At 41.4% G+C, this 25,551-nt stretch overlaps 1 protein-coding gene across 1 annotated transcript in view; it reads left to right on the forward strand.

Moving 5' to 3' along the window:
• The window catches only part of grin2bb (glutamate receptor, ionotropic, N-methyl D-aspartate 2B, genome duplicate b), a 106,179-nt gene extending 95,058 nt beyond the window's left edge, over positions 1-11,121 (forward strand). Inside the window, exons 15-16 of the mRNA XM_028589074.1 lie at positions 5,068-5,306; positions 8,641-11,121. Coding sequence (XP_028444875.1) covers positions 5,068-5,306; positions 8,641-11,022 — 2,621 coding nt within the window. The 3' untranslated portion in view covers positions 11,023-11,121. The remainder of the gene's footprint in view (positions 1-5,067; positions 5,307-8,640) is intronic.
• Positions 11,122-25,551: the final 14,430 nt, after the last annotated feature.

Raw genomic sequence — 25,551 nt, forward strand, 5'->3', positions numbered from 1 at the left:
CACTGTTAAAGATTTTCAATTCACAAAACAAAGTTATGCTCCTATCAGTGTTAAGGTTGGGGACATGAAGTCGTCGATGTAGCTGTAAAGGAGCTGTGACGCAGAAGGTGGTCAATGTTTGTTTTGTTGACAACCCAAAAACCTGCTGGTAGATCCTGGCAGTCAATGAGGCTGTTGAGCTGCAGGATGAGGCCTCCTGAGCCAGGCTGGCACAGTTCAGTCTCTAATCAACCGTCAGGTACCAGTAGGCCTGAAAGGCTGCTGCAGTTGGAGAAGTGAAAATTTGAGTGTGGCTTGTTTATTTGGTAACTTAGGAGGATTTGGCCACACATTGCAAAGGCTGTTTGGTTTTTTTAACTGAAGATAGGTAGAAGGTTGACATACTTCTTCAGTGTCATATGGGCTGGTGGACTTATTCATTCAACAGGGAAACCTTAAATATACTTTGATTTGTTCTGGCTATGTCTACACTATAGTCTCTTAACAAGGTTTTCACATTTGTCAATGACAGGATTTGAGTTTGAGAGCTTTCCGGTACTAACCACACGCTAATGTTTACAATCCTAGAACTAACCAGAACACGTGTCTTTTTAGAAATGAGTACTGTAACACTGTGAAACCAGCTAACTACACCAGCACCAGGTTGTGTGAATATTCATGTACAGTAAGGAGGTTGAATCATGATTCTGTATTCCATTAGTGTACATCAAGTAGGAAGCAACACTTGTGCTACTGTATGTGCCACAGAGCAACGCTCTATAGTTGTAGGTCAGGTTTTCAGCCCCAGCTGTTGTTGTGTGATTTGGGTAGTGACCGAAAGAAGATGGCAGGGTGTCTGGCGTCACTCAGAGAGAATTACGAGTTTAGTGATCCTCGAGGACCTCTGTTTCGAGCTGCTACTCTGTCATGATGAGAGGAACGGAATCTGTGATGCAGGTTTTACTTACTGTATATAGAAAATTCTCATTAAAAGATCCACTTCCTTAATTTTCCCAAACCTTTATTCGTTATGTGACTAAATTTCCACATTTAGATAATAACTAAATTGTTGCCATGACAACTGTGCAAACTCCATCTGATTTAATACAAAAGTGATCCCTCTAAATCATCACGTATGATCCACTAGAAGTGTGTGGTGGTTTCTGTATCTGCAAAGACCCTGCCCTCAGCCTGTGTTTTCTCCTTTCTTCTTATTTTTGAGTGCGGGATGTTTATGGGCGTCAGCAAAGAGCCTTTGGTGCCCCATGTGGGTGTGTAACAGCGTTCTCATTCGCAACGACCGCTTTGCCCCTGCGTCTCAAACTGACGCCCAAGTTTAACTGACGCGGAAGATGTGTGTGTGTGTGTGTGTGTGTGTGTGTGTGTGTGTGTGTGTGTATTCTTGTTTAACTACATTCGTGGGGTCCAAAAACCGGGAATACAGTATACTTGTGGGTTCCGGACTGCTTTGTGGGGCCAAAATGCTGGACCCCACATCTTTAAAGGGCTGTTTGAGGGTTAAGACTTGGTTTTAGGATTAGGGTTAGAATTAGGTTATAGTTAGGGTGAGGGTAGGGGTTAAGGTTATGCATTTAGTTGTGATAACCGCTAAATCTAGTTTGTATTTCAGGAAAAGCTTTATGTAAAAGAAATTCTTGTTCCTCATGTCAATTGTTAGCTCTGGAGAGTACACCTACAGTAGCACTCCACCTCCAGAGATAGTATGTGCTCCATACTCCTCACCACCTGTCAGATCATACTATACATTGTACAGTATAATGACACACACACATACATGGTGGTCTTTCATGTGCAATCAATTTCCATCCCCGTTTGTGTGATGGATGATGGGGTCAGTGCATTCACCTCAGATCAGATCTTTAGGAGCCAAATTGACTCAGACCTCGACATACACTGCTGAGTGATGTACACTAAAGTGCCAGTCTGTGCATGTGTACATGGGATGTGACTATGTGCATGCTTGAGTCTGTGTGCCCCAAAGATCATACATGTCTGCACAAATTTACCAAATGGAAGTAAAGTCTTATTGTTGTGTCGACTGTGTGCACGAGGCCATCACGTCAAACATTACCTCTCATTACTTCACGCAGACTATTCCGCTGTCAACACTCATATGTTAGTCCAGGTTAAGAGATCAGGCTCTGAGAGAGATCTGTCACGTCCTGTTAGAGTACAGATATGAACATGATATAAGTCATATGTGCAGAGGGAAAGGATCAGCGACGGCCTACTAACACGAGTGCCACTTCATGTGAACAGATACAAAGTCAGGAGGGAAATGGAATACATGTTGTTGGAGGAGGAGGATGAGGAGGAGGAGGAGGAGGAGGAAAAAGGAGGAGGGAGGGAGGAGGGGGGAGGAGAGAGGAGGAAGAGGAGGAGGAAGGAGGAAGGAGAAAGAGGGAAGAGGAGGAGGATGAAGAGGAAGGAGAGAGGAGGAGGGATGAGGAGGGAGGAGAGAGATGGCAAAGATAACGGATAAGAATGGAGGGAGGATTATAATTATGATAATATAGATTTCAATTATATTATAGAGTCTGCTTATTGATCCAGATCTTAATCAATTCCTATAGTGATTCAAATTTGGCTCATATATAGTCTATAGTGTGAATCCAGGAGAGCATGTATCCTGCCCTTATGTCATTGTCTGAAACATACAGGCTAGGCTGATAACAATCAATAGTGTCATCTGCTGTTAGAACACTGTTTCTAAATAGGAACCAATTTGCAGTTTATATCCCTGATCTAAAGATGTTAAAGGGATACTTTGCTGATTTTCAACCAGCTTTGTATCATAACAATGTGGGTAGTATGTGGAAATGAACTATGGTGAACTTCCCTCAATCTTGCCAGTTTTGCTGGACCTAGGGCCTACTGCTCAAACTACAAATTGAAATATCGATAGAGAGAGAGAGAGAGAGAGAGAGAGAGAGAGCACTGCCCCTCTCTCTTTGTGTGTGTCTCTCTCACTCTCTCTCTCAAACGTAGACCGAACTTAGATTAAACTGTAAAACTTGGCAATCAATATTCTATTACTGTATTGCCTACTTCTCGCCTAAAATGTTTTCAGAAGCATACAATATAAGATTTTGTTAACAGGAAGTGGGTACCATACTGTTTCCTGTATTGCGAAAACGGAGGATAAAAAAACTCAGGTAAAATGGTAAAACTAGACAACGCTGATCACAAATAAACCAAGATTCTGTTTCTGCATTGCCTATTTCTTGCCTCGAATGTTTTCAGAAACATATTTTAGCTTACCATTTAATGGTTATACGAGATTGTTTGTTACCTGCTTACCACCTTCATGTCTGTGCATAAAGTATGGAGCTGGAGGTAGGAGGCAATAAGCTTAGCTATCTTAGCAGACTGGAAGCGTGGGGGAACAGTAGCCTGGCTCTACCCGCAGTTCTAAAATACACATTTACCAGCACCTCTAAAGCTAATTAATGAACACATTGTATACCATTGTTTAATCCATACACAAACAGAAATGTAAATATTTTGACGTGTGAGTATTTATTGGTGAACAACAACCATGTGACTCACTTGAGTAATCACAGTGAGGTTGCCAGGTTTGGTACCCTTGTACAGAGACCTATACTAAAAGCTGTGTTCTACAACTTTATCTGACAACAGGCACTATAGCCAGAGACTGTGCTGCAGACAGATAAAATGTTTGTCAAAAAATAATTCCAGCACACAACTTCCCTTAATACTAAAAAAATGTTGGTTGTACATTTCTTTGTTTAGAGCTTTAGCTGTAGATGATTTACATGATTTAAATATATTACGTGTTCATTAGTGAGCTTCAGAGGAGCTGTTGGCCTGACTTTTTAACCTTGGGCATAGCCAGGCTAGTTGTTTCCATCTGCTTCCAGTTTTTATGCTAAGCTAAGCTAATTGTCTCCTGGCTCCCGCTCTGTAGTTAATGCACAGACAGGAGAGTGGTATCGATCTTCTCATTCAACTCAGAAAAAGAAAGAGAAAGAGTGTATTTCGCAAAATGTTGAACTATTTATGTCATGAACAAAACAAATTATATACTTTTCCCTTTCTTCAATATTTGATACTATTGCATTACATGTCATTTAGGTGACGCTTTTTATCCAAAGCGACTTACAACTGCTACATATGTCAGAGGCCACACGCCTCTGGAGCAACTATGGGTTAAGCGTCTTGCTCAGGGACACATTGGTTGATGTATCGCAGTGGGAACTGAACCCAGACCTCCCATGTGTCATATCCACTGCACCATCACCACCCTGATATGTTGTTGTCTGTTTGGTGCTCATCAGCATGATAGCAACTGATCATTGTAAGACTGCCACTTTACACTGCACTTTGTTTTCTCTTACTGAGGTTAATTTAGGTAAAAAAATTCTAACAGTTAACAGCTGCCCAAATTCTAACAGGTTAACAGCTGCCCAGGATAAACACACACACACACACACACACACACACACACACACACATACACTCACTCACTCACTCACTCACTCATTCACGCACACGCACACACACACGCAAACGTACACAAAACAGTTAACAGTGTTATGTAAGCATTGGAAAATATTTATATACCCCTTGATCTCACACAGACGCACAGAAAAACAGGCCATTGGTGCAGATCAAACTAATCTCTCTGGACGTGTCCTCCCCCCTTAGCATTTCCTCTGAGGATATGGAACTGAGGGGGACACATTTTATGGCAGAAACGCTTGTCACATGACCACACACACTTCCTCCTTAAGGACTGTCAAGTCCCAGCAGGCAGTTTTTTTCCCACAACAAGAAAGGGATAGCCTTGCATAAGCAATACTTAATGAGGATGATCCTCAAGGGGATGTTTAGTCAAAATAATGCAACATGACATTTGTTGCAAGTACATGAGACCTGAGCTGTTTTTGGCATCAACTCTCCATCCAAAAAATGTGCCCTCTCTTTTTGTACTCACACTTACGTGTTCAGACACCAATGGGCACAGGTCACACAAACATGCACACAAACATCAACATGAACACGTCTATTCAGTAACCTGTGTATATCTGTCTCTCCTTCCTCCAGGTGATATGGAGGAGTTTGAGGCCCTGTGGCTGACAGGCATCTGCCACAATGAGAAGAATGAGGTGATGAGCAGTCAGCTGGACGTAGACAACATGGCTGGGGTCTTCTACATGCTTGGGGCCGCCATGATTCTCTCATTAATCACCTTCATCTGTGAACATTGGTTCTACTGGCAGCTGCGCTTCTGCTTCATGGGCGTGTGCTCGGGACAGCCCGGGGCCACCTTCTCCATTAGCCGAGTGAGTGTGCTTGTGTTTTATTTTAGGTCTGACCTTTGTCCTCCTGACAGAAAGATCACAAGAGTGGTTGTATTCCAACCACTGGCTGTGGTTGAGGTGCATCGAGTCAGTCAGGGGGATATGATGACTCACCTGATTTAACCTGTGGCTTTTTTAGCCCAGGCGGGCTTCACTTCATTCTACTGCAATTCGACATTTTCAGTTTTTATAACACACTGTAAAATCAGGAGAGCAGAATATTACGATAGTGTAATGTCATTAGCAATACAAATAAGAATTCATTAGACCCAGTCCAAAAACTGCATTTATGTGAAAACAAAATCTAAAAAACAAAATCTATTTCATTAGAATTCTGAAGGTGTTGAATTTGCGCGCTCTTTACAGAACACTAACACAACTAACCAGTCAAATCTGTGAGGTTTTTGGTGTAACTGACTGCATGTACGGGCTTACAGCAGACTAACAACAAATAAATGTTAAAGTTGAACGTTTACTCAAAGTTTAACGTCTACAGTAGACACTAGGATTTAGGTCAATCTATTGGCAAAAATGGAATATAATATTGGTACTATGTTCCATTAGTGTATAATCACCTGAAAATAAGAATTGTTGGATTTTCATTATCTTAGAATGAGCTGTTTATATCTACATACGGAGTGGGTCCTCTTCCATGTTGTATCTCCATGTTTCTATAGTAGCCCAGAACGGACACACCAAACACTGGCTCTAGATAGGGCCATTCACGTTTTCCCGTCAGCCACCGTAGTTCTCCAACACACTTGGCACACAGGAGAAGTTTCAGTTGTTTGCAATCTGTAACCATCGCAAGATGCCACTAAATCCTACACACTGGCACTTTAAGGAGTCAGTATGCTCAAAACAAACAAATTCATAAAATGTGTCCTCTGACCACGTCAAAAAGTGTGTTTATAGCTGTTGCGAACGGCCACACTCGAAGGCCGGATGAAGAGGCTAGTGATAGAGGGATGCCAGATGTGATAATCATATGAATGTGGGCTATAAACGCATTTTTCCTCAAAGGCATTCACTCATTTTCACGCATGGAGTTAGTAATAAGTAATTTGGCTAACAATGAAGAAGAAAAAAAAAAATCTAACCCTATTTTCCTAACTTTCTCACCTCCTCACACCTGGCCAATTGCTGCATTGCTGTCAGTTTTTGTTGATTTAGGAAAGTGCAAAAGAATTGTTGGCGAGACCAACCAACATCAGCATCATCACTGAAGCCTCAGTCTCTGACGGGATTAACAAAGGCTGTAGTCTTTGAGAAAGGCCACTATTTTTCACCGTAATAATAATGTAATGTTGTTGAAATAAAAGCTACTTACTATGCTGCACATCCTCAGCCGGTGACCTAAAGGTGTGTTTGTGGATGTCGAAGAGCTCATCTCAGCGTGGTTACGACTCTGCTCAGATGGGTCACTTAACAAGGTGTCTAAGTGTTATTGATGCAGGCTGTTTAGGGCCATATAATAATCACTTGAGGTGTAATTCATTTGCATAATGTTACCTTTTAAGAAAAAAATGTAAGTGGGGGGTTGTTGTTGCATGCCAAATGTCTCACTTATTAGTTTCCTGAAAAAAAGGACACCAGTGTTAATGTGTTTGGTGTTTGTAATTGTAATGTCATTTGGTTTACACCTACTTAGATTAACCTGAAAGAACTTAAAACACAGATCTGGCCTTGAGCACTTCAGAAACACACGGCCCATGGCCCTTTCTTTTCTTTTTTTGTTGAATTGTCAGAAATCTCCTTCTGTCTTTGTAGCTTCCAAAACTGCTATTTTTATGCAAAACACAAGCACAGCTTTACGATTTACTCTGAGCTCTGACATGCTTGAGACTGAATTTACTTGTTGTACAACATCCCTTTTAAGTGCATACACGTTTCAAGAGGTGCTTCTACAGCCAGATATCTTTTATACGTTTCCATGCCTGGTTTAACACCGTTGCGGCCAGGAAAGACAAAATATTAAAGAAAGTGCGTCATTCAAAAAACTGCATTTCATATAAAGTATATAGAAAGTGTAAGAATAGGCAAGTGATGAGAGTACAAAGGGCTAATAAAATACAGAGGAGGAAAAAGAGATCAGTTAGCGAGAGTCAATGATAAAGAATAAAACGGGTGGCAGGACAAAGGCAAAGTAAAAAGGAATAGACACAGCAGTGTGCCAGGAACCTCTGTTCTATTACCTTTCACAGCAGCTGTAGTAGCTATAGATGTAGCGAGATAAAGACAGACAATCCCATTGGAGCGGCTGCCGCTCACCCGAGTGCCCGGAAACGGAGATAAAACAGACACAAAGAGAGAATGGAGGTATAAAAGAAAAGAGGGGTTGACGATCCAGATTCATGAATGTAGCTCGGTGACGGGGAAAGGGACTAAGAGACAGACAGAAACTGTTTCTGACAAGTTGACGCCTTTGAGGAATGCTGGCCCGCGTGCTGGCTGGTGGGTAGCGTGTCCTCGACCTTTCGGATTTGGCTGTCGCCTCGACCACAGATTCCCTCAGCCCCCATTTAACACGCTTGTTTGACTTCACTCGCAAAAGGCTTTCCCCTCTCTTGAAGATCCTGTTGTTCCCACAGACCAAAACAAATACACACTGATTGATAACAACATTTTAAATAGACGATTGACGTTGATGCATGTGTCTCTTGATATTAATAGAAAGTCAGAAAAACTTTTACAAAGGGATTCATTTCCTTGACACTGTTTTTCATGAAGGGAAAAAGAGTAGAACAATCACAAGGTAGAAAGCGAGTAACCAGTGTCAGCTAAATTTAAATGACATTGATTAAACCTATTGATTTGTGGTCAAAACCATGAGCTTAGTGCACCCCGTGTGTTATCAATCAAGGCTTTGATCTGCTCCCTCAGTTCTCTGTGTCGGAGGTGGAGCAGCAGCTATGAGGGTCCATACTGTTCCCCTGAGAAAAGTCATTTATGAACTCAGCCCCTGTTACTGTTTAATAGTGTGTAAACAAGAGGGTGGTCAGAGAGAACATGGCAATGCATTAACCTCTCTCTGCCTCTGTTTGCCCCTGTCTGTCTGTCTGTCTGTCTCTCTCTCTCTCTCTCTCTCTCTCTCTCTCTCTCTCTCTCTGTTTATGTGTCTTCTGTTTGACTCCCTCCCTCTAACATGAAACCCCCTTTGGTTCTTGATTCCTTACTACTGCCACACATTTTACTGTTGTTTTCTTCTCACTTGGGCTACTACCTTACCACTCTCACTCTTATTCTTCTCCCCATGGCCTGTCTCACCCTCTCTTTCTCTCTCCACCTCCCTTTTCTTCTAATTTTCACACTCCAGGGTATCTACAGCTGCATCCACGGGGTACAAATTGAGGAAAACAAGTCAACCATAGACTCACCCTCGGCCACCATGAAGAAGAACATGAACAACACCCACTCCAACATACTGCGGTTGCTTCGCACTGCCAAGGACATGACTGCCGTCCCGGGCATTAACGGCTCTCCGCACGCTGCCCTGGAGTACAGCCACAGCGGCCGTGACTCGGCTATCTATGACATCCAGGAGCACCGGCGCAGCTTGGTGGGTCACCCTGCCGACTGTAAGTCAGCGCCACCCTACCTGCCAGAGGACAACATGTTCAGTGACTACATCAGCGAGGTGGAGAGGACTTTTGGCAACTTGCCCCTGAAGGACAACAACCTGTACCAGGACCATTACCTGCACCACCACCCGGCCTCGGCTCTGGGTATGTCCGGCCCCCCGCCTAATAGGCCGCGTAGCTTAGGCAGCACTAGCTCGTTGGAGGGGGGCATGTTCGATTGCGACAGTTTAGGGGGAGGGGTAGCGCCCATCTTCACCACCCAGCCCCGCCCCTCCATGACTCACAGGAATACCAATAAATTTGACCTGATTGCTGGCCACACCCCTGCGGATTCCACCCAAGGTGGGTTCAAGGGAAACAATGTGTACGGGAGGTTTTCTTTCAAAGGAGGCGCATCCAGCACGGGGCTCATCGGGGGTCATGACAGGTACTGTGGTGGGGGCGGGGGAGGCTCAGGGGGGGATGATGGGAACATTCGCTCGGATGTTTCGGATATCTCTACGCACACTGTCACCTACGGCAACCTGGAGGGCAACAACAAGCGGCGTAAGCAGTACAGGGACAGCCTGAAAAAGAGGCCAGCTTCGGCCAAGTGCAGACGGGAGCAGGACGAGATAGAGCTGAGCGGCCTCAGGAGGAGAGCCCACCACCACACCGTCCACCACCACTTCCCCCACGGGCCCCTGGCGCACCGCACGGTCTCACCTCCCCTGGAGCGGAAGAGGGGAGGAGGAGGGGGTAATTCTTCACCTTACATATTCCGCAAAGACAAAGAGAACCTGCGGGATTTCTATGCGGACCAGTTCTGCTCCAAGGAGGGCAAGGCCAAGTGGGAGCAAGAGGGTGGAAATGGAGGAAGTGGTGTGGGCGGTGGTAGTGGTGGTGGTATCTGTAAAAGCTTAGTACCTGTGGAAGACTTCCTGAAAGGTAAAGGCAAGAAGCCAGAGTGTAAAGGTGGGCTTGGCCCAGTGTTGGCAGGGCAGCAGGCCCACACCTGCTGGGATAAGGGGGTTTCTGGGCTAGGAGGGGGAGGCATAGCAGGGGGTGACTGGGATTGTCGTAACAGCCACAATGCGTGTCACCACGGAGGAGGCAGCGTTTGCCCGGCTAGCGGCGTTGGGGGTAGCACCAGTCGCCCCAGCTCCGCTAGCTGCAAACGCTGTGACTCCTGTAAGATCCCGCCAAGCAACCTTTACAACATCAGCGAGGATATGGTGTTCGCTGGAGTGAAGAGTAGCGTAGGACCCAGCCAAATGCAAACTCAGGCACAGCGCAGGAAGCTAGGGCCAGGTGGGAGGGTGTTACGGAGGCAACACTCGTATGACACATTTGTGGATCTGCAGAGGGAGGGGGCAGGACGCATGGGAGGGGCTGGCGGCGTTGGGGGGCAGTTTCCCCAGCCCCGAAGTGTGAGCTTGAAAGACAAAGACCGCTTCATGGAGGGCCCCAGCCCTTACGCACACATGTTTGAGAGGTATGCAGGCGAAAGGGAGTCTCCCATGTTTGGAGGAATAGGTGGGGATAGGGCGAAGGGCGGCTCCTCCTTCAGTGTGTTCCATGGAGGCGAAGGTGGGTTACATCAGCGGTCGGTGGGGGAGCGAGACCTGAGGGACAGAGATAGAGCTATGATGGGAGGTGGGGGCGGTGGTGGTGGTGGTAGCAGCAGAGGGGCCGGGACTTACTCCTTGTCTAAATCTCTCTACCCAGATAAGGTGAACCAGAACCCCTTCATCCCAACCTTCGGCGACGACCAGTGTCTATTACACGGCGCCAAACCGTACTACATGAAAAAGCCACAGACGCAGCAACAACAGCAGCAGCAGCAGCAACTTCTCAACAACAGCCGAGGAGGAGGGGACTTCCACAGCTCCATGGGAGCAGCTTCCTATTTGCCCGCGTCCGCCACTGCTGGGGTGATGTCCAATGTGGCCCCCAGGTTCCCCAAAGAGCTGTGTCTGGGCGGGGTGGGAGGGCCCATGGGGAACCACCACGCGGCCAGCAAGCTACTGCCAGTGGGCAGGGACACGTTAGGTTTGGGGCAGGGACAGAGACCCTTCAACGGTGCCAGCAATGGACACGTCTACGAAAAGCTCTCCAGCATTGAGTCAGATGTCTGAGGGGGAAGACGGAGGAAGAAAGAGAGGGAGGAGATGAAGTGGGTGAAGAAAAGAGGGAGCAAAACATACAGATGCTGATGACCTCTCTGTGTGAAGAGAATGCGGAGACACGATACTGTGTGTGTTGTTCTCACTCCTCTGAATGGAAAGAAATTGGACGATGCACAGAGGCCACTGCAGGCTAAGCTGTGAAGTCCGGCGGGAGACGAGTTTTTAATGAGAAGAGAGGATTCTGGTGCTGCTCCGACGCTCCGAAAGATTGGGAGGAAGGGAGGGGGGAAAAAAGTGAAATAAAATCTCCAGTCTCTGCTCTCTTCACATGCTCATTGTCTTTCCCTCCCTCCTGCAGTTCCTTAACACCAAAACAAACATTTTGTTTAGCAACGGAAATACAATCATGAATGAGATATCGACGCTTCTGTTGAAGTAACAGGGTAAACTAATAATAATTGTATTGATAATGTTAATAATATTATTGAATATTATTCCAGTGTTTATTGATGATCGGTTGGGATTGTTTTTTCAATTTTATTGATTTAAATAGTTCATGTTACATATTTGTATGATGTTAATTCTTTCTTAGCCTACCAATATTACAGGAGACTGGTTGACCGGTCGTCAGATCTTTTTTGGGTTCCTGTAATTTGGACTCTTCTTTGCTATTAATTCTTTTTTTTTTTTTTTTTACTTTTCTTACTCTTGAGTGCTGTGAAGTGTATGTGAAAGGCATGACTTGCTGAGTACATTCTATGTACTTTTTTTTTTTTGCAAAGAAGGTTTCTTTTTTTTAGCCGCAGAAGCAACTACATCATACTGATTTGCCGTTTCCTCTCCTTTTTTTCTGCTCGGCAGTACCAAATGGTGGCAGTCTCACATTTTGAGCTGGATGTGCCTTAAAGGATTAATACTGATTTTCTACACACACAATCACCTGCGAACAATTAGTCTAAGTGGTTTGAGATTAAGAATACACCTAACAAAGTCTGATAGGGTAGAGTTTCATGAACATAACAGACTTTTAGGCATTTAACAGATATTATGTTACACAGCAAAAATGTCTGCCATAGAGGAAGCTTAAATTCCTCCATAGATCCCCAAGAAAAAAAGGAACCAATAGCAGGATAACAAGGGTTAAAACCACAGTGCCATGATAAACAAACATTCCTGTCCGTCCCCCCCAAAAAAAAAAAAGTCAGCTATGACAGAGCCGTGCCCCTGTATGTAAAGAAATACCATTTAGAACTAAACTATAGAAGCAGCTTCTTGTGGTATTAACTCCACAATTATTCTAACTGCAAGTCCTTGAAATCATTTATGAAGAAGTTGAACAAGCTTTATCACTCCTCACCTCCTCAGACCTCACTGTTCATTACAGTTGACCCAGGAACCAACTATCCATTAAATACATGTAAATCCCATTTAATGTCCGCTTGTTGCTCTCATCGTGTTTCATTGGGTCTGACTCAATTGGCTGTGACAGTTAATGTTGTTCAGGACAGGGACATAATGGACTCACAGAGTGAGGCCTCTGTTGCTGGGATGAGCAGCAGTAATGTTAATTATTTCATGATTACGGCGATACGCCCTGCCTGCTGTATTAGATGGTCACATTTGACTGATGTGCAGTGAACATTTTCACTCTGCTGATTTAAAAGGACCACAGCGAGATCTAGTATGTAGTCTAGCCCAAATAATCTCTTTACTTAGTCTTGCAATTATTCATAAATTACATCTTTATAACATGTCATTAATTTCATTATTTTTCTTAAAAAGACAAGTGTGTCTAGCTCACAAATGGTACAAACTAACTTGTTTGTTTGTGCTAACTATATACTGAAGTGTTCTCCTGTGATTTAAAGGAATAGTTTGACATTTTGAGAAATATGCTATTGTGATGTCTTGCGAAGCCTTAGATGAGAAGATTGATACCACTCTGTACGGTTTGTACGGTGAATATGAAGCAACAGCCAGCAGTAATTAAGCTTAGCTTAGCTTAGAATAAAAACTTGGTTGAAACAGAGGGAAACAGAAGGCTCTGTATAAAGGAACAAAATCCACCTCCCAGCTCCTCTATGGAATGGAAATGTATTATTATTATTATTTATTTGAAACAGGGACAATGCACAAATAAACATTAAACTTGTAATACAAGAGAATATGTCTTGGGCCAGGTTATAGCAACAATTGCTAATTTCCACCTGTAGTCCCTGGGCAGGTATGATAATTATAAAAATAACAATTTTAAAAAGAAATTGAACAAGACTTTAGATGAGTGTTGAACATAGTTATTAAAAACAAGCAGTCTAAGCAAAAAAACAGGAGCGCCAACATCCCACTCACTCTCTCTCTCCCCACTCCCCAGCACACACACTCAGACAGAAGCAGCAGCTTAGGCACATTTGAGTACAAAAAGCTAAAGCTCACTAATTAACATGTATTTATTCTTTTGGTAAATACAAAAACCGAAGTGTAAAAAATTGACATGTTGGACATGTTTGTTGTTACTGTGATGTTGCTATGCAACCAATCAGGCAAGAAGTAGACGGGCACATAACCTTCCACAAAACCACAACTTACAAACCGAATAAAACAGAGACCTGTTTCTGGTATTTGTGCTAAATTAAACTAACTGGCTCTTGCTTCATATTTAACATGCAGATGTTAAAGTGGTTTTGATCTTCTCATCTATTTCGCGTAATTCCCAAATACCAAACTATTCCTTTAATCTATTTTCTTATACTCGGTACAAGAGAACATGGATAATACAATCCCATTCATCATTACTCCCACCATGTTGCCCAAGATCAGTTTTTTTACCAAACAAAACATAAAGAATACTTTCTCTATGTACTGTAACCCCCCCCCCCCCCCCCCCCACCACTGGATTATAATCTGTTTTATTATATTTTATTTATAAAGGTAACAACTTTCCCTTAAATCCTCAAGTATAATTTACAGCTATCTTATTAAATCTTATTATAAGATTTCTATTTTTCATTTCCAGTTATTTATTGTCACTTAAACCTGACATTTAGTCATTTTGCCAAACCAAATTTTGATACCTATAAGCACAAGCAGACTGAGTGGGTCGAATATATTTAGTTTGTTGTACATCCCAGTCAAAAATTTGGAAGACTTTTCTTCTCTTGGTTGACAAGTCAGTATGTATGATAGGGGATCTCTACTGTTTGTTTGTAAGGACTTGCATGAATACACTTTTATTTATTTCTGTTTTTAATCTTAACTTTTTGCCCAAAAAAAAATGGGTGTTTTTTTATCAATATTTGGATTTTTTTCTTAATTTCGTTGATGATCCATGTAGTACTGTAGGTGTGTGTGTGTGTGTGTGTGTGTGTGTGTGTGTGTGTGTGTGTGTGTGTGTGTGTGTGTGTGTGTGTGTGTGTGTGTGTGTGTGTGTGTGTGTGTGTGTGTGTGTGTGTGTGTGTGTGTGTGTGTGTGTGTGTTTATTTTTGCAAGAGAAGACACCAATCTTAACAGTCTAAATTTCAGTTATACTTTAATAAATATGGCTAAATTGATAAAAGATTTTACTAGGATAGAAAACATCTTTATATTAATCTTCTACAAAGATCAATTTTCTTTCTGTGTAAATGCTTTTAAACAAGGTTGAGGTCTTGATTAATACATTCATCCTCACTGAAGAAGCCTTTTTTTTCCAATTCAACTACTTTTCCTATTATTTTCCTTTTGAATATCTTGTTTCATTATTTCTGTTATTGTATGTGCCTGAATCCATACGCTTGATTACCTCTGTGTGTGCTCATATGGGAGAGAGACAGTGTGTGTGTGAGAGATAACTGTTTATTGTACAAGTACTATAAAATTGTATGTAAATACTTTACCTCATGCTCATGGACTTTTGATAAAAAAAATAAAAAATAAACTGTACAAAAACACCAGAGAATAGATCTATTTGGGATAAATCTTTGATTCATAGGTCCCCTTGCAAAATTGCTTTTGTAACGACTTCAGGCCAGGATATGTGTAATCATTTATTATTACACGGTGTGCACATTTAATGAGTCATGGTTTGTTGATGTTTTTTTTTTGTTTTTTTTCTTTGATTTGGTCAAAGACCAGCTAAGAAGGTTGTGTTCTCAAGGCACCATCATTAATTGGTACACAGAAAGCACAATAGATTATGTATTGCATTTTTACAGAGGTAGTGTCTTTTCTTTCCTCTTTAACTAATCTTCTGTTTTTGTTTTTGCCACAGAAGAATCAAACAACTCCACCCCTGAGCTGTACAGATTGTGAAAAATGTACATAGTACAAAATTCTAGTTCACCCTTGCATTTTTTGTATGGAGAGAAATTACTTGTGTGAAGAGAGTATTTCAAATTTGATTGAATATTTAGTAATATTGAAAATGAGATTAAACACAGTCAATGTGAAAATAAGTGCTGAGAAATATTATTCTTCTGTCTCTTTGGAATAAAAGTGTTGAGTATTAAAAAAAAAGAAATCTCAAACGTATTTGTCTTCTTTGTATTTCATCATTCGTTGTGTCCACAGGTTGGCAGCGAGCAACAGGACGTCTCACTTGGGTCCTATTTATATTTAACCATCAAATGTGCTGTGTACATGTTGTAACAAATCATATTATTATATCCCGTACTGTCGGCCCACAGTGGAGCTGAGGTAAGGGCTGCGGCTGACTGTCATCTTCTGCTCTTCCCCTTCCCTCTTTTGTTGTTTCTCAACAGGACTCTCATCATGTGAGATTAATGTTACTCATGTTGGATAAGTGTTGTTTTTTGTAGACCAAAGAGAAACTAAATGGGGCTTGGGAATAAAAAGGTGGAGCGAGAGGCAGAAGAAGAAAAAACAAGAGATATTGAGGGAAGGAAGAAGTGATGCAAAGTGAACGAGCAGCAGAGATCAAAGCCCCCCAAAAAAACTCACTCCCCCTCACTCCTCAGACGCTCTCTTTACTCTGAAAGCCTTGTCCAGCAACAGGAGTTATTTAAAGAAACCTGCAGGTTTGAAAATGTACCGATGCCTTGTGTGCGTATAGATTTGGTGGGAGAATTTGAACATCTGTGGCCCTGGATGCTGAGGCGGTATATAATCCTTTAATCAGTTTTTATCTCCTGCTTCTTAAAAAAATATTTTCTATTTTCTGTCTTTTCTTGCTTACTTGTTTTATTCCTTACACCAACCCAACAACCTCAGGATGCATTGCAACACATGTAACTACTTCTTGACAATTAACTGTTACCTAGCAACTGGCTCTTTTTCCAGAGATGGGGAGGGAGGTGTGGAAAGAGAGACAGAGAGAGAGAGATTTATACAGTATTCCCACAGCATCTTAACTGGATTGGATGCAACAATGCGTTGACAATACAATACCAAAATGGAAAGTACAGCCTGAGCTTAACACCCACACATAGCAGTGTAGAGAGGAGAGAAGAAGAGACGGAGGGAGAGGAGGAGGAGGGGTGGTTGATGTACAGATTACAGTTTGGAGAAAAAATAGAGGGATGAAACCCATGCAGAGGGAAACAAAAGAGGAACTGACAAGCAGTGAGCGTGCAGATGCAGGTTGAAAATGAGAGAGTGAGAAACATGCTGCAGCATGTGGTGTGGATGACAAGTGGAGTTGTAGAAGAAGAGGAGAGAAACTGGTTGCTGTAGAAACACTTGGCAAAGTTTTAATGAAGGCATAAAGTTTGATGCCTGTGCCCACAAAACACACACACACACACACACACACACACACACACACACACACACACACATCACACACAAGAGCAAACAAACAGTTTAATAATGTTAGCAGATACTAGGCCCCCCCTGCTGGGCCCACGAGGACCGTTCTGACTTCAGCTGAGCAAAACACAAAAGATCATGTCTCCGTGAATCATTTGTAAAGTCACATCTGGTTACAGCAGCAGGAGAGCACCAACACCCTGTGGCAACAACATGGCACCCTCCGGTTACTGTATGTAGCACAGGTACATTTCATTCATGACTGGAGTTTAAAGCACGGTGGTGAGAGATGAGATCAAATGTCAAGTTAAGGCATACATTGAGTGCTGTCTTGTAGTTTGTAGTGTGATTCAAGCTTCAAAAACACTGGACGAGACTACATGCAGGAGTCGACCCATCGGCGGGTCAAAAAGTGACAAAGCAGGGTTTTGAGTAGCCAAAGTTATTTATAACTTCCAGAAATATTGCATGAAATAGTCCACCGTCTCTTTCCCTCTCTCTCTGTCTTTCTCTCTCTTACATGTGCCACGGCGCTCAGTCCATCTCTGTCCTTCTCCCTTCTGACAATTGTGTTACTCTAATGCTTAAAGTTGGCGATTTGTGGGTCAGGTCGGGTTTGGGTGGTTGATTAACGCATTTTTTTAGGGTTGGGTGGTGGCTCACACACTAGACGCCTATGATGTTGTGTTACACATCACGCCTCTTTTGTTCCCAGAATGATGGCATGCTGTCTAAAATCACACACTGGGGCGGCATTATGCCGTTTGATTCAGTGTGAACTACGGCAGTCGGTCTTTGAGGAATCTCAGTGTGAAAGAGGCTTGTGATGATAACCCTGATGACGTCATTCAGGTTTGCAGTATGTTTTGTTTCGTGGTTTGTAATTACTTTGGATGAACTGTTTCTACAGGCTGGCTAGTCCTGCTGACGAGTAACCCCAACTTCAGGCAAGAAATAGGTGGGGTGCCCCTTTAAGGGTGAATCCACTGTATATGTCTCTTGACATCTCCTGTCATGGAGACCCAAAGTGCAATATTAACTGAATAAACAGCACATAATGAAATAATCATATTAATTAATACAGGCAAAATATATAATATAACCATACAGTTGTGAAACAATATAATTCTTAAATTTTTCTTTATTTAATGTGGCTGTTTTCCAAAATGACCATTAATTTTATAAAGTCACGTTTCAACGGCTTAATACTTAACACTTATTTGTTCATGTGCCAATAAATGAAAAGCAAAAAAGCATCACGTGATAACAACAGAACCATCTCCATGAGAAGTGGGCCACTCAATTCTGCTGAGGAACAACATGTTTCCAATGTCAAGAATGAACTTTAAAGGGGCACTACGCAGTTTTGGCCATTTCTTTGCTGTTTTCTCGCTTTTTGCTCGCAGGTTTCTCTATAGAGCTCCCCCTAGAGCTTCGGAATAGATATTTGGCTTCTCCTATGTTTACTTGTGTCTGACTACTCGCTTGGTCAGTCTGCCGTTTCCTCTTTCTCTGTTCCTCCGACAATGCTTTCCTAGCTTTCCGCTTCTTTGTAGCCGGCTCAGCCATGAGGATAGTGTGAAAAACTCCATCGCTAACTTGTTAGCCGGTTCCTGAATGGGCGTATGTGTGCAGTGCCGTGAAGCAATTTGTTACATCGCGAGACCTGATGTCACACAATACTTCCTGACGCTGAGGCTGAGCGCCAGCCAAAAGTTGCAAGAGTGGTTTTTCCGCTCACAGGCACTAGGGGGAAGCGAGACAACCAAAATTCAACCCGAAAAAAAGTCATATAACCATTCCAATGACTACGAAGCTGTTCAGTTAAGGTAAATTAATTGCATATTTCCCCTTTAAAGCTAAAAAAAAAAACTTTCTGATCATGTTGCTGTGCAGAAATATCCACTGAAATGGATTAAAGATGTAGTATGGCTTAATAATGATAGAAGACAATAAAAATGTGCTAATCATAAAAAGAGTTTATTAAAGATATACAAAACATAATCACCATCTCTGATCTCAAGCAGTGTCTATATTTTATTGTCATGTCTAGGCTGTTATTTTTAAAAATGAAATCTATACAGTTAAAAAATGGATTTCTTACATTATATAATATTTGCAAAAGCTCTCTCTGTACTTCTACTACACACACACACACACACACACACACACACACACACACACACACGCACACACACACACACACACACACACACACACACGCACACACACTTTCTCTTCATCTCCCTCCATCAGTGTGTCACTGTCTAGCTCTCTCTCTGAAGCAGCTTCACTCCCCCTTTCTTCAGGACTCTCACTCGTCTCCTCCTCACCACCCGGCTCCCCCTCGGTGGACCCGCTCCCCCCGGGGTCCTCGGGCTGTACCGGGCCAGGCTCGCCACCTCTCCTCTCAGGCCGCCTCCCTCCTCCTCCCCCACCTCCCAGTAGCCGTGGTGACGGAGGAACGGTTCCAGGGTTGCTAGGCGATGAGAGAGTTCGGTGATGCGCCTGCGCAGCAGGGACACTTCTCTGAACAGGTCGTTGACGGACTCGGACAGAGGGCGCACCCTGCAGGACGAACAGAGAAGGAACAGATAATGTAAACAATATAGCCTATAGGCTAATATATAAGAGAATAAAATACAATACAAAAATATATCTTAACAATTGTTGTGACAGGGTGGCTGATTATAATGGGAGAATTAATCAATTACAGCATGCTCATGTGCTACACCTGCACTCTCATTCACTCTCTTATCATATTATTTTACATCACTTTTTAACATTAGGCTGGCGGCAGGATGAGATAAGGACATTAAACAAATCTAACCTCAAGCTGTTTATGGAACTTGTGATCATATCACACCATCTTCATTAGCAGAAGTCCATGTTGTCATGAAGTTGTAAATTAATTTTTTTTTTCTGAGCAATATCAGGACTTCTTGTCTATATTGGCATAAAAGTATATAATTATATAATAATAAGTTCAAAAATATTATATATAGCCTACTTTTATTTGAAAATATGCAATGCTATGGCAACTGCCAACTAATGTGATATATTGATATTTTGATTTTATTTTTTCAACTGCTGTTTCCACGGTCAAGAAGGAACTTGTATCTCAGATAGGGAGATCAAATTTACACCAAAGACTTCTCCATATACTGCCAGGAATATAAATATATTTAATCCAAAAATAAAATAAAATGTAAAATAATCAAAAATAGCCTTCAATAACCCATCATGTGTAATTTGTGTGTAATTAATTGTAGATTGTGAATGTTTCTTCAGGTAATGACATTTTGTGTTTTAGATTGTTTTTTCTTTGTGTGAGTGAATTGTTTCTGTGTTTTAATGTTTGCACACCTGTTTGCCTCAAATTGCCCCATGCATGAGGGTCGATTAATTAGCCTATTTGAATTGAATTTAAATAAATTTAATTTAATTGAAATACCAAGAACATGACCTTGGTCTTGTCAGTAGCAACTGCAGCCCCGGATGTGATAAAATCACTTACAATACAAATGCTAAAACATGACAGGCCACTGTTTGTGCCAGGTAGCCTAAATGTTTTAGGCTAAATAAAACAAAAATACAGCGACAGATATAAAATATGGCAATGTGGACGGACAAATGAGTGGAAAAAAAGAGGTCAATGAATGGAAATAAAACCTAAATGATTGTGCTGACCCAAGCAGAAGGGACTACAGGCTCTGTGGTAGTAGGCTACATGGGGACAGGTGATAGTCGGAGTAAATGTACCCTACTGAAGAAGTGACAGAGCAGAAAGAAAAAAATCTAACAGCTCAGAGTCAGACAGCCTACATTAGGGCTGAGAGAGTGTTAAAGTTACCTGGAGTAGTCAGGCAGCAGTGTGCTGGGCTGAGAGTGAAGCAAAGTCTTGATTTCACGGAAGATGCGTTTTCCCCAGGCGTCTAAAACTCTGGTCACACTGCGTACTGAGGCCACATTGACACTATCAGCTGAAACCAAAACATCCATCACACCATCAGGCTTCAATTTAAAGAAAATTATCTCATGAAGACTCGTGAATATTATAGGCACGTGTGTTGTAATCACTTTAAGATCCAAATGGTCATCCCATCTCTGCAGTTTCTTAAGTTGCTGCTTTTTATTCAGTTCACCAATAAAGTCTCTTTATAATTACAACTGCAGACATCTAGTCACTCAGTGATTTACAGGCCTCGTATCTCTAGAACGTCAAATGATCAAACGGAGGCTCGTGATTTACCTCCCTCTCTGTAGTTCCAGTATCCATAATCCAGTTCATTCTCCTCGCTGACTGAATCCACCCCAGTTGCCATGACAACCATCATCAGCAGCATCAACAAAGAAGGAGGGGCCATTACGAACAGACAGACACTTCCCCCTTTAGAAAAAAAGGTAAGAATGAAAGAGAAAAACGAGCCTTATGTGTTGCCTGTTGAAAGTAAACAGATACAGGTATTTCTTTTTCATGCAGAAGAGACAAAAGAAAACAAATAGGCTCGGTCAAAAATAAGTGAAACACGGACATCATGTGCACATGTCCTATCCAGTGGTGGAAAGTAACGTAAATAGGCTACAGTACTGTTTTGATATAGGCCTACTTCTACTTTTTACATTTATCTGACAACTTTAGTTACTTTGTAGATTCAGATTTTAAATAGGCCTACAAAATGTGTAATAAATATGATCAGTTTCTGAAATGCGTATATCAAATTAATACAATTATATAATAAATACAATAACATAAAACTCTGGAGCCAGGGGCACTCAGGGGCCATTCTTCATTGTGAATACTTTTATTTTTGATACTTTAACTAAATTTCGCTGCAATTACTTCTGTACTTTAAGTATATTTAACTCTCTGGTATTTTTTCTTCTTTTACTTAAGAGAATGATTTGAATCCTTCTGTTGGATTGTCCATGCACAGTGAGGTACCTTCAAGTCTTTCAACTTTAAAGCCATTCATAACAAAAGCCTAAAGAAAGCTGCCTTTTTGTTGTGTGGCAGTCAGTTCCGTGTGTCTGTTATGAGAATGAGAATGGCCTAATCCCGTGACTCCAGGTGTGAGAGGAAAAACAAAGGAGAAGGTGTAAGTAGGCGACCCAGTGAAGAGGAGAAAAAAAGAAAAATCAGAATTGCATCCATATGACAAAGTCTATGAATCACACCGGACAATAATAAGCCGATGACTCATTGTTGAGGTATTAGCCTATAAGTGTTTCCAGGGAATATGAATTTGGAGGCCGATCAAAGGCGCAGTGAAAATTAGCCGAACTATAATCTGATACAGCTTGTGTCACATCTAGACAAACACATCAACAACACAACAATCAAGCCTCAAACCAGTGTCCCTTCACTGTCATGAATCTGGTTTGTGTTGAAATAACGACATTTCTTAACTTTGCAGAACAGTTGTAGAAGCTAGTAGAAACGTCACAGGCTGGAAAAAGGAGCAAAAGAGCCGATACTCACAACTTTAAAATTATGTTGGTGCTTCAATTCTCAGCAGGAAGTCCTCCGATCAAGCCTGAATTTCAGATGCTTCTCTCGTCTCTCCACTCTGCCACTGCCCTGGTCTTTTCTTCTTATTTCTTCCCCTCTCGCTCTCTCTTCTCTTATGCTCTCTCCACCCTCGTCTCGCAGCTGTAATATAATTAGGAGGAGAGTGTGGCAGGTTCAGTCCTGAGTTTAAAAACTCCTTATTTGTGGAGAGCTCTTTTCACCCCAACACACGCCCAACTCCTACTCTTTCTCTGGCACACACTATGACATCCAGCTGCTGCCAGATGTGTGGCACGTCCTCTTCTTTCAGAAAACTCTCATTATTTACCCCGTTTTGGTCTCCTCTTCTTCACTCCTTTGTGGAACAGACAGGTATATGTGTTTGACGCTGTAATTTGACTCTGTTGCAGGATCCAGTTCCTCCTCAAAACTAGAGTTATAGACCTTTTTCATCTTTCTCTGCTTCCCACCGTCTGCCCTTTACCCCCACAAAAGCAGCTCACAGGCTAAACACACCTCAGAGCCAAAATATTCAGTATATACACTTTGAAAAGGGCTTTTGAGTATTTCATTTTCAAGACTTTAAGACGTTTTCAGCTCCTCTATTCAAGTAAAGTAGCATTGCTGTAACATATTATGAAATACTTCATTACAAGTAAAAGTCCTGATTCAAATTCTTCCTTAGGTAAAAGTACAGAAGTATTGACAATGTAGTAACGAAGTAAAAAGTATGTTTCCCACTGAAATGTGGTGGAGTTGAAATATGTTAAAATATGTATGTGCATTTAGGAGGACTTTTCTTCTATGTTGTGCTTCTTTAAGTGCTGTTCTTACAATGTTTGTTTTTTTATGTATAAAGGATTTATATGCTTAACTCCCCAGGAAAGAGGGCAGATAAGGAGACTATGAGACGTGATATGAAATGGAATGAATTATTCTTTATTGACTGGCACCCAGATGTTATTCTAGCTCTCTGTGTCTGTCTTTATGCTGTGGCTGAGATGAGGTCAGAGTTGGCCACTAATGTTGCCAAGAGAGAAAATGGTGAAAAATGTGTAGAGAGAGAAGAGAGAAGGAGAGGGGAGGCAAATCAGGGGTGCAAGTAAAAAAACAGACAAACAAATGGGGTTAAATGATAATAATAACCGCGGTACTTCAACATCTACACGCCTCTCCTGGCAGCCTCAGAGAGCGATTTGACAGAGAGTTATTGCTGTGGAGAAGTCACTTCCATCAGCCACAGCTGGTTCACATTACCAACAGGCAGTTTGTCACCTTCAGCGGAATTCCAGCCTCTCTCTCTTTCTCACACACACACACACACACACACACACACACACACACACATGCATGCACGCACGCACACACACACACACACACACACACACACACACACACACTATACTCTCACTGCTTGAGTCTTTTGCTTCATCTGTCTTTTAAAAACCACATGACGAGGTGTGCGCGTAATTTATAGTAATTTACCCCAATAATCAAAACTGGCCAGTTTTGTTTCTCCAACACTGTCTCACTGTGGAGGAAATCCAACATTGCACTTCACTTCACATCCAGGGGCTGACGTAACAGAATAATTCAACCAGAAAAATTTCCTCTTACTGTAACACAATACAAAGCCAGTTAGGGGGCCACCTTTCTACAATTTTATTTCTTTGTATGTATCCTCGTGGTGTACAATGCTTTCAGGCTTTAATGTTAAACATCATGTATCAAACAGAGTTGTAAAGGCTCTTTTACAGTTTTTTACAATCACTTTGGCACTAGTCTCAGAACCTTGACGTCATTTTTCAAAACTCTGGACACAAAACTCACAACCAATGATCAAAATAGACATTTTTCAAAACACTAACACTTTTTTCAGTTGCTTGGATACAATACACATAAACCTAAGATCATTTGTTCATTTAACAAAGATCACCTGTTCAATAAGACATAACTTACCATCAAAGTACTACTATTTCAAAAAGCAATTCACACATTACATTTCAGATAATTGTCTATTAATTTCATTACAATCATCTAACTATCAATTCATACAACTGCTCAAAATGATAAGTAACTGTTGCATTACTCTTAATGCATAGTTGTATGGAAACAGACAAACAATATTCCATGTTTAGATCATGAAAGTTTCAAGATAACGAGATTCATTGTCACCAGTTAGCGTGGAGCATGAACCAATTAGATGACATGATCTATGGATGTAATATTTCATCACCCTTCTTTACTGTAATGTACTACTGTTTATCAGACACCGTTTCTATAGTGTCATGTACCAACTTTACAGTAATACACTACTGTTCATCAGACACAGTTTCTATGCTCCTATGTACCACCTTTAAGACTATTTACAGTATTGACAGTACTGCACCGTATAAATGCATGCCCTTGGAATTGCTTGTCAATAAACTCGTTACTGATGATTGAGATGTATACTTTATATATATATATATATATATATATATATATATATATATATATATATATATATTTTAAGGTTTTTTTCAAGATGTTTGGCTAATTGCAATGTAGATGAGAACCTGTGGCCAAATCCACAAGACAGAGTTGATGAAGATGTAGAAGTACAGTAATCACTTCTCTGTTTTGCTTTTTACAGTACAAGTAGCAAGTTGAGGAACACTTGATGTTTTACAGTACTGTCTTTTCTTTTCTATTTTGTAGCTAATTATTTTGCTTTGATTCAAATAAATCTATGTTGTGATTGTACTGTATTTTTTTTCATCGATACATTTTCGATTTTTTTTCAATGATTCCACTGTGTTTGTAGTATTCTCTCTACTATTGCAGTACTTGTACAGGGATGTATTTATATGTAGTACCATAATGAAACATGTATCACCTATTTTTTACTACAATATTTAATGATTGTAGGAACAATGACACAGTGAAACTATGGGTAGCTTGTGTGTGGGTGATCTAAAGTAACCTTTCAATGGTATTTCACAATATATTAGTTTTTTGAACCAATGATTGTGCAAGTGAAAGCTGTCTTTAAAGATATGAATGCACAATGCAATGTTTTGAACATTGGACAGCCTGTGTTACAAGTGATGATCGTTTTGAGTTTGGTGTCTAGAGTTTTGAAAAATGACATCAAGGTTCTGAAATTAGTAGCAAAGTGATTGTAAAAAACTGTTATCAGTGCTCAGGTCCCTTTATTGTCCCAAATGAGTCAGTGTCAAGAAAAATAGAACATTTTAAGGAAGTAGTTTTGGCAGAAACAGGAAACCCAATGCTGCAGTTTA

Source organism: Perca flavescens, chromosome 2, assembly GCF_004354835.1.
Source record: "Perca flavescens isolate YP-PL-M2 chromosome 2, PFLA_1.0, whole genome shotgun sequence".
Taxonomy (NCBI): Eukaryota; Metazoa; Chordata; class Actinopteri; order Perciformes; family Percidae; genus Perca; species Perca flavescens.